Source organism: Baudoinia panamericana (assembly GCF_000338955.1).
Source record: "Baudoinia panamericana UAMH 10762 unplaced genomic scaffold BAUCOscaffold_13, whole genome shotgun sequence".
Classification (NCBI taxonomy): Eukaryota; Fungi; Ascomycota; class Dothideomycetes; order Mycosphaerellales; family Teratosphaeriaceae; genus Baudoinia; species Baudoinia panamericana.
The window spans coordinates 892,621-904,297 of NW_006911269.1; the positions used below are offsets into that span (position 1 = coordinate 892,621).

Below are 11,677 nucleotides of genomic sequence, written 5' to 3' on the forward strand. Positions count from 1 at the left end.
GCTGATCCTGATCAATAAGCCACACTCTCGAACGATATTTAATCCAAAAACCCCATCTCCTCATCCATAACCCCCTTCAAGCCATTCGCATGCCGATGCACGCCACTGTTCGTCGGCGGCCACTGCCTCTGCTTCTTCCTCCACACCTCCGCCTCTCCCAATGCCTTGTCCAAGCTCTCCAGTTTCCCGTAAACGACGTAGTCCTGCTCCGCCAGCACTTCGGCGAGCTCGACTTGGTGGTTGTCGAGAAGGTCGGCGTTGGGGACGACGATGAGGGGGACGGAGATGCGGAGGGCGTCTAGGATTGTGCCGGAGCCTGTAAGAATCAAGTCGCCTTAGTACTTGTCCGCATATTCTACATGCAACACGTGCATACCAGCATGCGAGATCACCACCCCCTCGCCTGCCCCCAGATTCGCGCCCTTGGCTTGTCTCATATATCGGCCCAAACCCGCCTTATCCAGATCGAAGCCTGAGATCTTGATCTCGTTACCTTCGTCTTTGGCGGCGTTGATGGCTGTCTTGGAGTGTGTATCGAAGAGTTGTTTCCCACCTTCTCCGTATTGGACGAGGAGTTCGGTGTACCCGTTGTTTTGGAGTGCGGTCAGGAAGTCGGCTTCGAGGACGGCGCGGATGAGGGCGGTGAAGGAGGCGGTGGCGCCGACAGTGACGAAGCACGTTTTCTGTGACATGATCGCGTTGTGGATGCGGTTGGTGGGGAGTAGGGGGTGGAGAGGAGAGAGAGACTCTACATGGTTAGGCGGGACGGTGGAGGGGTGGAGCGGCGGATATTCAATGATTGACAGGACAGCGGGGTTCCGGGCTCCGATCTGTGGCTTGTGCATGCGCGATTCAGGAGGGAGCATTGACCAATTGCGGCCAAATACTGTTAATGTACTTCTTCTGGTCTTTACCTCGAGTCAATCAATATCTCCAATAACAACATCGACTGCCACGATGGCTGCACCCTTGAAACGCCTCTGCTGTACAGCATCACGACACTCATCACACACCCTTCTCCAACCAGAAAGCACGCGATGGCCAACCCGCCGTCTCTTCAGCACCACCCCCCTCCACCGCCAAGCCCAACCTGTCGATGACAATAACCCTTTTACAACAGCCTTCCCAACGTCCTCCGCCTCCAATCAAGATGGGAACACCCTCGACCCCACCTACGAAGATGACGACATCTCCGCCCTAGGCCACAGAGAATTAGACCAGCACCGCGAACTCCGGGACCTCGTCCGGCTAGCCGCATGGGAAATGCCCCTCCTCTCCACCCTCCAGAAACCCTTCACCCCGCCCCAACGCGCGCAGACGCCGCTGCGCTGGCGGTACACAACTTACATGGGCGAGCAACATCCCGCTCAGGCGAAAGTGGTTGTGGAGTTTCGACCAAAGGATTTGGTGGAGTTGAATGAGAAGCAGAGGGAGAAATTACTGAAGCTTGTAGGGAGTCGATGGGATCCATTGAGGGGGGTTGTGAGGATGAGTAGCGAGGGTTTCGAGACGCAGGCGCAGAATAAACGCTACCTGGGCGATGTCATCGCTTCACTCATCGCGGAAGCCACGGATCCGAACGCGGATAGCTTCGAAGACATCCCTCTCGATACCCGCCATGTCAAGCGGAAACCTCAGTACCCCTTCCCACCGCACTGGCTATTGACGGAAGCAAGGAAGAAGGAGCTGGAGGGGTTGAGGCGGGAACAGTTGTTGGAGGAGGGAGGGAAGGTGGAGAAGAATTTGTTGGTTAGTGGCGAGGCGGCGATTGAGGAGGCGATGAGGATTAGTCTGGAGAAGGTGGAGGAGCCGGTGATGGCGGAGGCGAGGCAGCCGGTGCCGAAGGGGAAGATGGGGAAGAAGGAGATGGGGCAGCAGAGGGTGCAAAGGCGGTAGACACTTCCGACGTCAGTGTGAAACTCACCGCTCCTGAGTGATGATGTTCAGGTTTGGCTCTGGACAACGAAAGGTCAGTGATGTGTCCTGAGCAATGACAGCGACCGGTTCTGCTGAGCGCATCCGGCGCGTCCAGTCCTGCGGCCTCTCCTGGCAAGTCCGGAAACCGTCTGCGTTTTTGCTCGCTCATCAGGCCCCGTTACAGTCTTGCCTCATGACGCCACCCTGGATGAGGTCGACAGTACCCAAGACATATATTACAATTGCCGCAATTGGCGGCGGGTTGTAGAGAAGTCTCACGACTTCTTACGTGCAGGGCTGATGAGTTTGAGTGGGCAGTAATATGTGAGCTCGCAAAGGCGGAGAGGAACTGTATCGAAGGCGTGCAGAAAGGATGGTGGATGGGAGAAGGGCTGGACTCCGATGTAGCGGTGGGACGGGAAGCAGCTGGACATGTGCAGGCTGAGCCGATGAAATGCGGTCGAGATACACTAGGGCGCCGTTGTAAGCGTAGGTGCGCTGAGAAAAGCCGTGACACTTTTCAGATTTGAGACACGTCATAGAATTCTTGATCAAGTCTGTGTGCCTTGTTGTCTGTTCGTTGTACGCTTGGTGTATCTCAATTTACCTTGTCACATCCACGCGAACGCTCAAGCACAAACATTCCACATCCTCACCACGCCATCCCACCTATGCATGTCCCGCTAAGTAGCAAGCAATCCCATCACCCGTCTCTGATATCCATCAGCAACTCCACCCTTCACATCCGATATTCTACAACAGCGCTCCGCCACCCCCCTAATCTTACAAACCCGCCCATTGAACCACTCGAGCCCGTTAACAATCGCATGCTGCGACAGCATACTACTCCAAGCGGAGTCCTCGACTTGATATCGCGGTTTCTGGCGCGGGTTATGCCAGGGCCAGACTTTCGCTTCGGTCGAGGCTCTGGTCTTTGAAACGGGCCATATGCTCGCCATCACGCAAGGGGAGAACGAGAGGGTGAGGTTCGAGAGGAGGGTGAAGAGTGTGAGGAGGGCGAACACGGGCCACGACGGGAGGTGGAAGGGTCGCACGCCAGATCCGCATTCCTTGTCTCCGCCGCCGTTGCTTGACTCGGTGGCTGCTGGCTCTAGCTCTAGCTCCGACGCTGAAGTGGTTGGCGTGATTCTGCCGAAGTGATCCCGACGACGGAAGGTATCCCTATTCCGTGGGATATAAACTTCATCTTGGCCGTCGACGCGGCTGGATGAGTCTTTGCTAGTGCGCATGCCGCTTGCGAGAACTTGTGGCGCTTTCTGTGTTATTTCAGTGCGCTTACTGTAACGATGCACAGGCACGGCTCGGTTAGCCGAGTTGTTCGTGGTGCGCAGAACGCGGGCATCAGTTTGCGCCGCCTTGTGCTCTGCGAGTTTGTCAAGCCATCGGTCAATAGCCGGGTCACCAGAGAGGAGTCTGCTGTCGAAGTGGGGGTGGTTGTCGCTACCAAGTCGCAGGTACGCGCCGCCGTTGGCTTGATGAGCATTGATGCTGTTCTTCGAGAGTTCTTGTGGTTGTCGGTACATGTCCCGTTCAGTCTGCAGGATCGGAGCCAGCGTAACTTCTTCGCTGGCATTGGCATTGTTGCGGTCAACGATGCTATGGAGGGACTTGGGTATACGTCTCTTGAGCACGTGCGTCTGATTCGCGGTGATGATGCTGGTGATGCTACCACCGAATGTGGCGGGCGGCCTTCCTTGATCGTGAGCTGCCGAGTTGCCTTCTTGGGGCGAAGTTCGGCTGGAGATGGGCGTGGAGGTAGGCGCTGCTCTCATGCTCGAGGTCGTTGACAGCGACCTTGATCCAGGTTGCTGCTGAGTGGCTGTCATGCTTGGTAGTGCTTGACCGCCTCGGCCCATTTGGTGAGCCACGTTGTCGAAGTTGGTCTTCATACGCAAGTAATCGCCGATCCGCATGCCTTCAAGCGGTCCGGCAGCACTTCCACCAACCTGCTGTCTCGGGGTCGGAGTGTTGTGTAGGTCGGCATTCGCTGTCAGATAGGGGGCCCCAGAAAGACTCGCTTGTGCGATAGCATCGGCTACGCTCGTCAGCCTGACAAGCTGCAGGGCGATGCGTTGCGGCATATTCGACTTCAGCAATCTGCCGAAAGCTCTGATCGCCCTGGCCGTGCCGTTCACTTGCACGACAGTCTGCGCCAGCACGCCAGCCGAGTTGCGAGGCTGCCATCTGCCAGAGCCGCCGTGACCGTCACTGCTCGCATGTTCGTGTGTGTAAGACCCACGTGCAGCAGGCTCGTGAGTTGATATGCTTTCATCCTGGCCGGTCCGTAGATGCTCCCATAGCATCCCATTTGCGCTATTCCCATTGTCTGCACTCATTGCAGCATTTGGTGACGCTGGAGTGAGTGCTTGTTCGTGTTGTCCGTGCGGTAGTTGTCCTTGGGTTACCGTACCGCCCCAGCGCAGCTGACCCATGTTCACATCGAACCATGGGTCCATACCAGGTATGTCGGCGAAGTCTGCATTGTCGCCATAAGCGTCCATGGCGTAATCATCACCCCGAGGTCGCGCTACAACATTCGGCTTCCATATATCGGCGGAAGCTTTCGTCTGATCGTCGTCGATCCGGAAAGTAGTCTCGTCCGGCAGGATGTCGAAGTCATCAAAGAGTTGCATGTCGGCTGCAAACTCATCGTTGCCGGCATCAATGCCGTCGAAGCTCCATGTCGCTTTTTGTAGCGTGTTCTCCAAAACGGTGGCCTTGGCGGAGAGGGCCGAGGGGGCAGTTGGCGACGCCTTCTTCGTAACTTTCTGTTGGGATGCCAGAGTCTCCATCCCCGGCTGGTTGTGGATGCATTTGCGCTTACGTTTGGCGCAGACTTCGCATGCTTTTACGATACGTCGTTTCCGGTACTCGACCTTTTCGGCCTCGGTCATCTTTCGCCTCGTCTTCTGCTTCGGTTGGCCAGTGGACGAAATGCTGAAGACACCGGTCATATTTTCGAGAGATGGCGAGCTCTCTCCCGTCGATGTTGTTGTCGTCATCGAAGGTGCCATGGATTGAGTACGGCTCAGGTGCGGCAGCTGTGGCTGTGGAGACATACCGAATGCTGGAGTCCCCAGCGCGAGAGTATCGGGGCTGCTCAAGGTTGATGTAGAGCCTGAGGAAGTCATGGATGGCCAGGAATGTTCAGTTGGAGACAATGTGTCCACGGAGGCAGTCCTGAATTGTTCGGCTTGGCGCTCTTCAACGAGAAACTGAATCATGGCCTCACGCATACGTTCTGAATGCGTCCGCAAGTGCGGGAATGCTCCTCTGAGAGCGTCGAAGAGTTCGTCGGAGTCCTTCGGCGGGAAGAAGACGGGAGGAGTTGAAGGATTGCTGGAGGCCACGTCCCAGTAGACGATGTAGGCCGGGGGCGGATGGTCCATGATGTTGGTTGCGAAATCCATGGCGACACGATTTCGCACGCCAGGTGCAACTTTTTTTGGTTGCTATTGCTATTTTACGTTGCTTTAATTTGGATCTCTAGTTGGTATTAGTTACAGCCGATTACTTGATGTGCTTGTTTTACTGACACTATCGCAGTTCAATCTAACGTGGTTGCGGTAAAGCTAGGACCGATGGTTACTACTGTAGAGACTCGAAGTCGGCCGCGCTCAGCGCTATCGGAGCGACTGCGACTGGGAATGTCCCAAGGAAGTTGACGAAGCAGCGCAACACAATATCGAGTCCTGGGTAAAGCTCCGCCTTAAGGCGCTCTTGGGATGACTGCTCAAAGTGAACTCCGCCTCGGCGCCTTACCTGTTTCGATCACCGCCTGCAGAAGGAAGCGGCCTACACAGACGAGGTGTGGGGAAGCGTGCCAATGCGATCGCTACTACATCGGACGTCTACGACGGGTTCGATGTCTTGCTGGCACTCTGATGGTCCGTACGTTCGTTGACATGACCTGCGCAATGCAATCTGGGACTTGTAGTTAAAAGGATTGCGACGTTCGCGGAAAAGCGAGCTTTCCAACAAGGCTGCGCGCGCCATTCGCAAAGAACAAGGTTCGGGTTCGCGTGGGTACTGCTGTGTGATTCATAAGGTCGGCGTGCACGGACCGTGGCATTGAAGATAGACAAAGGCACGGCATTGGTTCTGACATAAGGTACATTAGCATGTCTCTGGACTTGGTGAATTCAAAAGCAACTCACACAGCCTGTACATGTATCGAACATCATCGCGGTCCTCGTCCTAGGCAACGGCAGCATATCGCTTCGCAATGAGCGCGTATTCGTCAGCATTGCAGCGGCTTGGAGTCCGCAAACGCCGGGGTTCACGAGGCAGCCTTAGTCATCGACTCCATCCTTTCCCAATATTCTCTCATGTACCGTAGACTCCTCGACTCTATATTAAACACGACACTCACGTGACTGCCATATCCGGTACCGCCATGCAGCGGCTCAGGCACAATGCTTGATGGAGGCCAGGGGATTTGCCGCCGTCAAAAGGCAGCCGAGTCGACGTTGTAAGCGCTGCGCAATTGCTGGGGGCGCTTCGTCTGACAGCGCGGGGCCAATCGCAGCACAGCCTACACCTCTGAGCTGGCCTTCGGTATGCGGCCTGCCTTCTCTCATACATGTAGCTCATTCCTGTCGGTATTGACGGTCTAGTATCCTCCCTAATATCTCTGTCCACCGCTTTGTAATTTCTCCTTTCATCCAGCTCCTTGCATCTCTCACATCTTCTCACAGTTGGAGGTACGCCCAACGGAGAGACCATAGCTCCATTGCAACCTTTCATATAGCTCCTGTCAGGACGAGCTCGGATTGATACTGTTGCAACCATGGCGTCAAGCGGAGCGCAATACTTCCCTCGTGAGTCGATATCGAGCCAAGCCGAGGAGCCCGCCATACTAACGACTTACAGCTCCTCCAGCTGCTCAAGGTAGGGCATGAAGACCAAGCTTCTTCATACTGTCAGCTAACATATCCGAGCAGAACAACCGCGCTTCGATCCACCACCAAGTAGCAATCATCAAGACAACTACTTCCCTCCACCCAGCGCCCCCCAGTATGCCTCCGATCAGCGTGCATCCTTCGCACCACCACCCCAGTTCGCACCCCCACCAGCCATGCCACCTCCATTAGCAGACGGCAACGTCGGCAACGCCCAACGAGACTCAACTCCGTCGCAAGACGAAAGAACCCTGCCCTACTACCCCGGCCCACCCAGCAACTCCTACCCGCCCGAGAAGCGACGAGAACCCGAACAACCCCCACACCCCATGTCACCGGGTTTGCCCATGTCCCCCACCCGCCCCTTCAACACCAGCCGCCAATCGAGCATGCCCGGCGGCGCACCGCCCCAAACCCACTTCACCGGCGCCAGCGCCACAATCGACGACGTGGGCACCTTCAACGGCGGCTCCTACCGCATCAGTCACCGCGACACGAACACCATCGTCACCATCCAACTCGCCATCGGCTGCCCGCTAACCGTCAAACCGGGCCTCATGATCGCCATGTCCCCCACCATGACGCTCCGCGGCAACTTCAAATTCAGCATGAAGAAGTTGCTTGTGGCGGGGGAGATGGCGCATAGCACCTACACGGGTCCGGGCGAGTTGTTGCTCGGGCCGCACGCGTTGGGGGATGTTACGAATATTCGCTTGACTGGGGAGGAGACGTGGTCGGTGGGGCGGGATGCGTTTATGGCGTGCACGCAGGGCGTCACGAAGGATTATAAGGCGCAGAGTTTGAGTAAGGCGATGTTTTCGGGTGAGGGGCTGTTTGTGTATAAGATTGGCGGGGTGGGGATTGTGTGGGTGCAGAGTATGGGGGCGATAATACGGAAGGATGTGCGTGGACGTCCAAATACCCATTGTTGGAATGCTGGGTGATGGCTTTTGCTGACGTGAATCTCAGCTCCGCGAAGGCGAAAAGTACATCATCGACAACGGCCACCTTGTCGCGTGGAATTGCAACTATGTCCTCGAGAGGATTGCGAGCGGTGGTCTCGTCAGTACGCTCAGCGCCGGTGAAGGGCTGGTGTGCAAGTTCACAGGTACGTTTGGCTGGTTGCTGTACTCCACTTCCCGGTGGTATTTGCACACTAACGACACGTCGCAGGACCGGGCACTGTCTTCCTGCAAACGCGCAATCCGATGGCGTTCGCGCAGTACATGGCTGCGCACCAAGTGTAAAAGGTCGAGTGCAAGATAGAAGGACGCGGTCTGATTCAATAGCGGCGGCGTTATATCCAATCCCTACAGACGGCGTTAACCAGACTATCTGCGAGAGACGGGGCGACTGTTTCTGCCGTATTTCTGCTGTGAGGCTCGAAACGCCGTTCACCGCCCACCGAATGCAGAACGGAAGAAACACCGGCCCAATGCAATTCCGCTTGCCCCACACAAGCTACACGTGCATACAGCCTGTTACAACCATGTGCCGACATTGACCATGATGTACAACGGCACGGACTGGATGAGTAGGTACAAAACCCAAGGCAAGTCGCTCTCTCCTCTCATACAACCCCACCCTCTGTACAACCACCATCTCCTACAACCCACCCACTCCTCAGCAACCAGCACACAACCCCAAGAATATTTTCCACCATGTCCTCCTCAACCCAACCCCCCAATGATCTCCCCAAAATGCACTACCGCCACCTCGGCCGCTCCGGCCTAAAAGTCTCCGCCATCTCCCTCGGCGGCTGGCTAACCTACGGCGGGCACGTCGAAAGCGACGCCGCCTACGCCTGTATGACGGCCGCCTACGCCTGCGGGATCAACTTCTTCGACTGCGCCGAGGGCTATGCGGGCGGCGAAAGCGAGCGCGTGATGGGCGCTTGCATCAAAAAGTACGGCTGGAAGCGAAACGATTATGTCATTTCCACCAAAATCAACTGGGGGTCTGCGAATGGAGATAATCCCGTTAACAACCAGGGTTTGTCCCGCAAGCATCTTGTGGAAGGGTGTAATGCGAGTTTGGAGCGGTTGGGACTGGAGTATGTGGATTTGCTGTACGCGCATCGCCCGGATCGGGACACGCCGATGGAGGAGATTGTGCGTGGGTTCAACTTCCTCATCGATCAAGGGAAGTGTTTCTATTGGGGCACGAGCGAGTGGAGCGCTGATGAGATTGAGCGCGCGCATCATGTCGCCACGCGACTGGGGATGGTGGGGCCGTTGATGGAGCAGCCGCAGTATAATATGCTGTCCCGTGAGCGGGTGGAGGCGGAGTACGCGTTGTTGTATGAGGTGCACGGGCTTGGGTTGACGCCGTATTCGCCACTCAAGGCGGGCGTGTTGACGGGGAAGTACAATGAGGGCGTTCCGGAGGGGTCGAGGTTTAGCGCCGACGCGCAGTTTGCTAAGAGCGATGAGAAGTTGAAGGGAGTGTTTCAGGGGCAGTTGGCGGATGAGTCGTGGGGCAGTGTGGTGGAGAAGGTCAGGGCTTTGAAGCCGATTGCGGAACGGTTGGGGACGACGCAGGCGGGGTTGGCGATGGCGTGGGTGCTGAAGAATCCGAACGTGAGTTCGGCGATTACGGGGGCGAGTCGGGTGGAGCAGGTGTGGGATTCGGTGAGGAGTTTGGAGGTCTTGCCGAAGATGTCGGAGGAGGTTATGAGGGAGATTGACGGGGTGTTGCAGAATAAGCCGAAGGAGATGGTGAGGAGGTTCTATTAGAGGTGTGGTGATAATGAGGCTTATTGTGCGTGTAACGGGGGCGGTGGAGTGTAGCTACACGTTCGTGTTGGATACATTGTTGCCGTCAGTACATATCCACGCCATGCACTAACCCCTGCGCCAGCCCGACTCTACAGAGGCCCCAACGCCATCCTTCTGGCTTTTAACGTCACTGCTTCGTAGCCTGCGACAGCCACTGAACAGAGCATGCGTGTCACACGTCCAGAGCCTAATGGCAGATACTGTCCCGCAGCACAAACCACCCCCACAAATAATACCGAACTCTATCCCTGCTGCCTCTTCCGCTTGCCAACCTGCGCACTGAAACCAGTCTTAATCGCCGTGACAGACCTTCTGCTCCCACAACTGTTGCAAGTCACGAAGTAAAGTCGGTTCTCGCCCTTGTTCAGCTCCGTATCCGGGGATCGGCAGGTTTTGCAAGTCACGTATTCCACTGTACGAAAGTTAGCATAACACCCCACGAAAAAGCCAACCAAAAACGAGGATGCCGGGACTTACCAATGTACCGCCTCAGCACATTCTCAATCTGCTTCTGCTGAAACCGACCCTTGATCACCAACCGCCTCGACCCATCCACCGATCCACTCGTACCCAACTCCGCAAACAAAAACTGCGTGACATGCTCATCCGTCCTCTTCATCCGCCGACAAATCTCCGCTATGTTCGCGAAGATCGTCTTCTTGTTGCCTTCGCGCAGACATTGCGGCGGAGGGATCTTGTAGCTCTTGCCGCCCGAGGAGGCGAGGTCCGGGTGCGAAGAGTGGAGGAGGGTGAAGAAGCGGTTCAGCAAGCTCTCGTAGTTTATCACCGCGGTGGAGTCGTGGGAGTAGACGCCCGTTCCGTGGAGGAGGTCGCCGTCTTGGAGTCCGGTTTGCTGTTCTTGCGCGGGTTCGGCGTCTGCGGCTGGGGTGGTGGTTGTGTCTTCGACGGCACCCGCTTCGGCGAGTTTGGCTTCGAAGTCGTCTTCTGCGGCCGCCTTGGGCTTCTTCTTTTTCTTCTTCTTGAGTGCGGATAAGTCTACCTCCGCATCGTCGCCTTCTGGGGCAGGTGCTGCCTTCTCTGCCTCGCCATCGTCTGCCACCGCTTCCTCCTCTACTTCCTTCTTCGGCACCTTCTTCTTCTTCTTCTTGGCCAGTCCAGCGAACATGTCCGTCATCTCGTCCACCTCCCCGTCACCAGCGCCCTTGGTATGACTCTCGGCGGAACCCTTGTCGCCATCGTGGATGCCGTTGCCGTTGGTTTCCGTTATGGAGCCGTCGCCGTCGACGATGGTTTGTTCTTCGGCGAAGGCGACGCTCTTGCGCGGTTTCTTGAGGGGTTCGGCGTCAGTCATGGTGTTGGTGTGTTGTTCGGAAGAGGGAGAAGGTGTTTCGAATACTGATAGTTATGGCTCGCGTGCCCCGCCGCTTGTGAAGGATGACTCAATTTGTTCGATTGGCTTCGATGCCTGAGGCCGAGAAGTAACGCTCGGCACAACACGCAAATGCGACGTCTCTCTTACATTAACGGCAAACTTCATATCTTGAATAAATAGGTATAGCCTTGACCATTGGCGACTTTGGAGTATGATGAGAATTCGTTTGTCCCTACTCGATGCTCTCTCACTGCCTTAGCCTAAACCATCTGATCTGCTCGACAATTTCTAGCCGACGGTTGTAGGAATCCCTATGCTTGTACCAGATGTGAATGGACATCGAAGACGGCCACATGGCTACCGGCTGGGACCCTACGCATACTATGACCATTATGCGATGAGTGTCCCTTGGGAACCCGTTCAGTGTATGCGTCGACAGCCCTTACGCATCGTCGCCAAGCGTCCGCTGAATACTTAGGCTGATTGCTGGGAGTACCCAACGATCTCTTCTCAACCCGCGAAGCTGCCTGTGTCGCTCATGATCGGACTCGGTAGAACCTCCGAAGCCGGTGTGTTCGCCCAAGATGGAGGTCCTTGTTGCAGTGACCTAACGTAGCCGACCTCAATCAAAGATTATGCGGCACGGAATGTATGCAATTAGTCGGAATGCATGGCTAGCCGAAGCAGCCGGCCCGATCAGACCGTGGTGCACAGCATACATTTTTTTC

The 11,677-nt window shown here is 56.1% G+C and overlaps 9 protein-coding genes across 9 annotated transcripts; 3 read left to right on the forward strand and 6 right to left on the reverse strand.

The window, feature by feature from the left end:
• Positions 1–38: 38 nt before the first annotated feature.
• Positions 39–692, reverse strand: BAUCODRAFT_78492 (glycosyltransferase family 1 protein; the record flags this gene model as incomplete). The annotated part of the gene is made up of 2 exons (XM_007682331.1): positions 39–316; positions 377–692. 2 exons carry the CDS (start codon positions 690–692, stop codon positions 39–41), a joined length of 594 nt encoding a protein of 197 aa, XP_007680521.1.
• A 493-nt stretch (positions 693–1,185) lies between these two features.
• Positions 1,186–1,776, forward strand: BAUCODRAFT_54502 (uncharacterized protein; the record flags this gene model as incomplete). Its single annotated transcript, XM_007682262.1, has 1 exon — positions 1,186–1,776. A coding segment is annotated over one exon (591 nt), but the record flags the coding sequence as incomplete, so codon positions are not given.
• A 346-nt stretch (positions 1,777–2,122) lies between these two features.
• Positions 2,123–2,371, reverse strand: BAUCODRAFT_38499 (uncharacterized protein). The gene has a single exon (XM_007682218.1). The coding sequence runs from the start codon at positions 2,349–2,351 to the stop codon at positions 2,193–2,195; it is 159 nt and encodes a 52-aa protein (XP_007680408.1). The 5' UTR covers positions 2,352–2,371; the 3' UTR covers positions 2,123–2,192.
• Positions 2,372–2,600: 229 nt separating this feature from the next.
• Positions 2,601–5,348, reverse strand: BAUCODRAFT_151830 (uncharacterized protein; the record flags this gene model as incomplete). Its single annotated transcript, XM_007682587.1, has 1 exon — positions 2,601–5,348. One exon carries the CDS (start codon positions 5,346–5,348, stop codon positions 2,601–2,603), a length of 2,748 nt encoding a protein of 915 aa, XP_007680777.1.
• A 61-nt stretch (positions 5,349–5,409) lies between these two features.
• On the reverse strand, positions 5,410–6,130 carry BAUCODRAFT_38502 (uncharacterized protein). Its single transcript, XM_007682219.1, has 2 exons — positions 6,096–6,130; positions 5,410–6,039 (listed from the first exon to the last, which is right to left on the reverse strand). The coding sequence occupies exon 2, from the start codon at positions 5,932–5,934 to the stop codon at positions 5,734–5,736; it is 201 nt and encodes a 66-aa protein (XP_007680409.1). The 5' UTR covers positions 5,935–6,039; positions 6,096–6,130; the 3' UTR covers positions 5,410–5,733.
• A 597-nt stretch (positions 6,131–6,727) lies between these two features.
• BAUCODRAFT_27721 (uncharacterized protein) lies at positions 6,728–8,086 on the forward strand (the record flags this gene model as incomplete). Its single annotated transcript, XM_007682123.1, has 5 exons — positions 6,728–6,758; positions 6,811–6,828; positions 6,882–7,741; positions 7,809–7,947; positions 8,013–8,086. The coding sequence occupies 5 exons, from the start codon at positions 6,728–6,730 to the stop codon at positions 8,084–8,086; spliced, it is 1,122 nt and encodes a 373-aa protein (XP_007680313.1).
• Positions 8,087–8,500: 414 nt separating this feature from the next.
• Positions 8,501–9,574, forward strand: BAUCODRAFT_151832 (uncharacterized protein; the record flags this gene model as incomplete). Its single annotated transcript, XM_007682588.1, has 1 exon — positions 8,501–9,574. One exon carries the CDS (start codon positions 8,501–8,503, stop codon positions 9,572–9,574), a length of 1,074 nt encoding a protein of 357 aa, XP_007680778.1.
• Positions 9,575–9,851: 277 nt separating this feature from the next.
• BAUCODRAFT_38504 (uncharacterized protein) lies at positions 9,852–10,949 on the reverse strand. Its single transcript, XM_007682220.1, has 2 exons — positions 10,094–10,949; positions 9,852–10,028 (listed from the first exon to the last, which is right to left on the reverse strand). Exons 1-2 carry the CDS (start codon positions 10,926–10,928, stop codon positions 9,859–9,861), a joined length of 1,005 nt encoding a protein of 334 aa, XP_007680410.1. The 5' UTR covers positions 10,929–10,949; the 3' UTR covers positions 9,852–9,858.
• Positions 10,950–11,260: 311 nt separating this feature from the next.
• On the reverse strand, positions 11,261–11,670 carry BAUCODRAFT_126424 (uncharacterized protein; the record flags this gene model as incomplete). Its single annotated transcript, XM_007682589.1, has 2 exons — positions 11,261–11,390; positions 11,594–11,670. The coding sequence occupies 2 exons, from the start codon at positions 11,668–11,670 to the stop codon at positions 11,261–11,263; spliced, it is 207 nt and encodes a 68-aa protein (XP_007680779.1).
• Positions 11,671–11,677: the final 7 nt, after the last annotated feature.

Excerpts from the sequence above, each read along its gene's own strand:
- BAUCODRAFT_38499 (XM_007682218.1), bottom strand. The coding sequence starts at position 2,351 with ATGTCCAGCTGCTTCCCGTCCCACCGCTACATCGGAGTCCAGCCCTTC.
- BAUCODRAFT_38504 (XM_007682220.1), bottom strand. The coding sequence starts at position 10,928 with ATGACTGACGCCGAACCCCTCAAGAAACCGCGCAAGAGCGTCGCCTTC. Across the intron at positions 10,029-10,093 it reads TGTGCTGAGGCGGTACATTG|TGGAATACGTGACTTGCAAA; the intron begins GTAAGTCCCGGC and ends ACTTTCGTACAG.
- BAUCODRAFT_38502 (XM_007682219.1), bottom strand. The coding sequence starts at position 5,934 with ATGGCGCGCGCAGCCTTGTTGGAAAGCTCGCTTTTCCGCGAACGTCGC.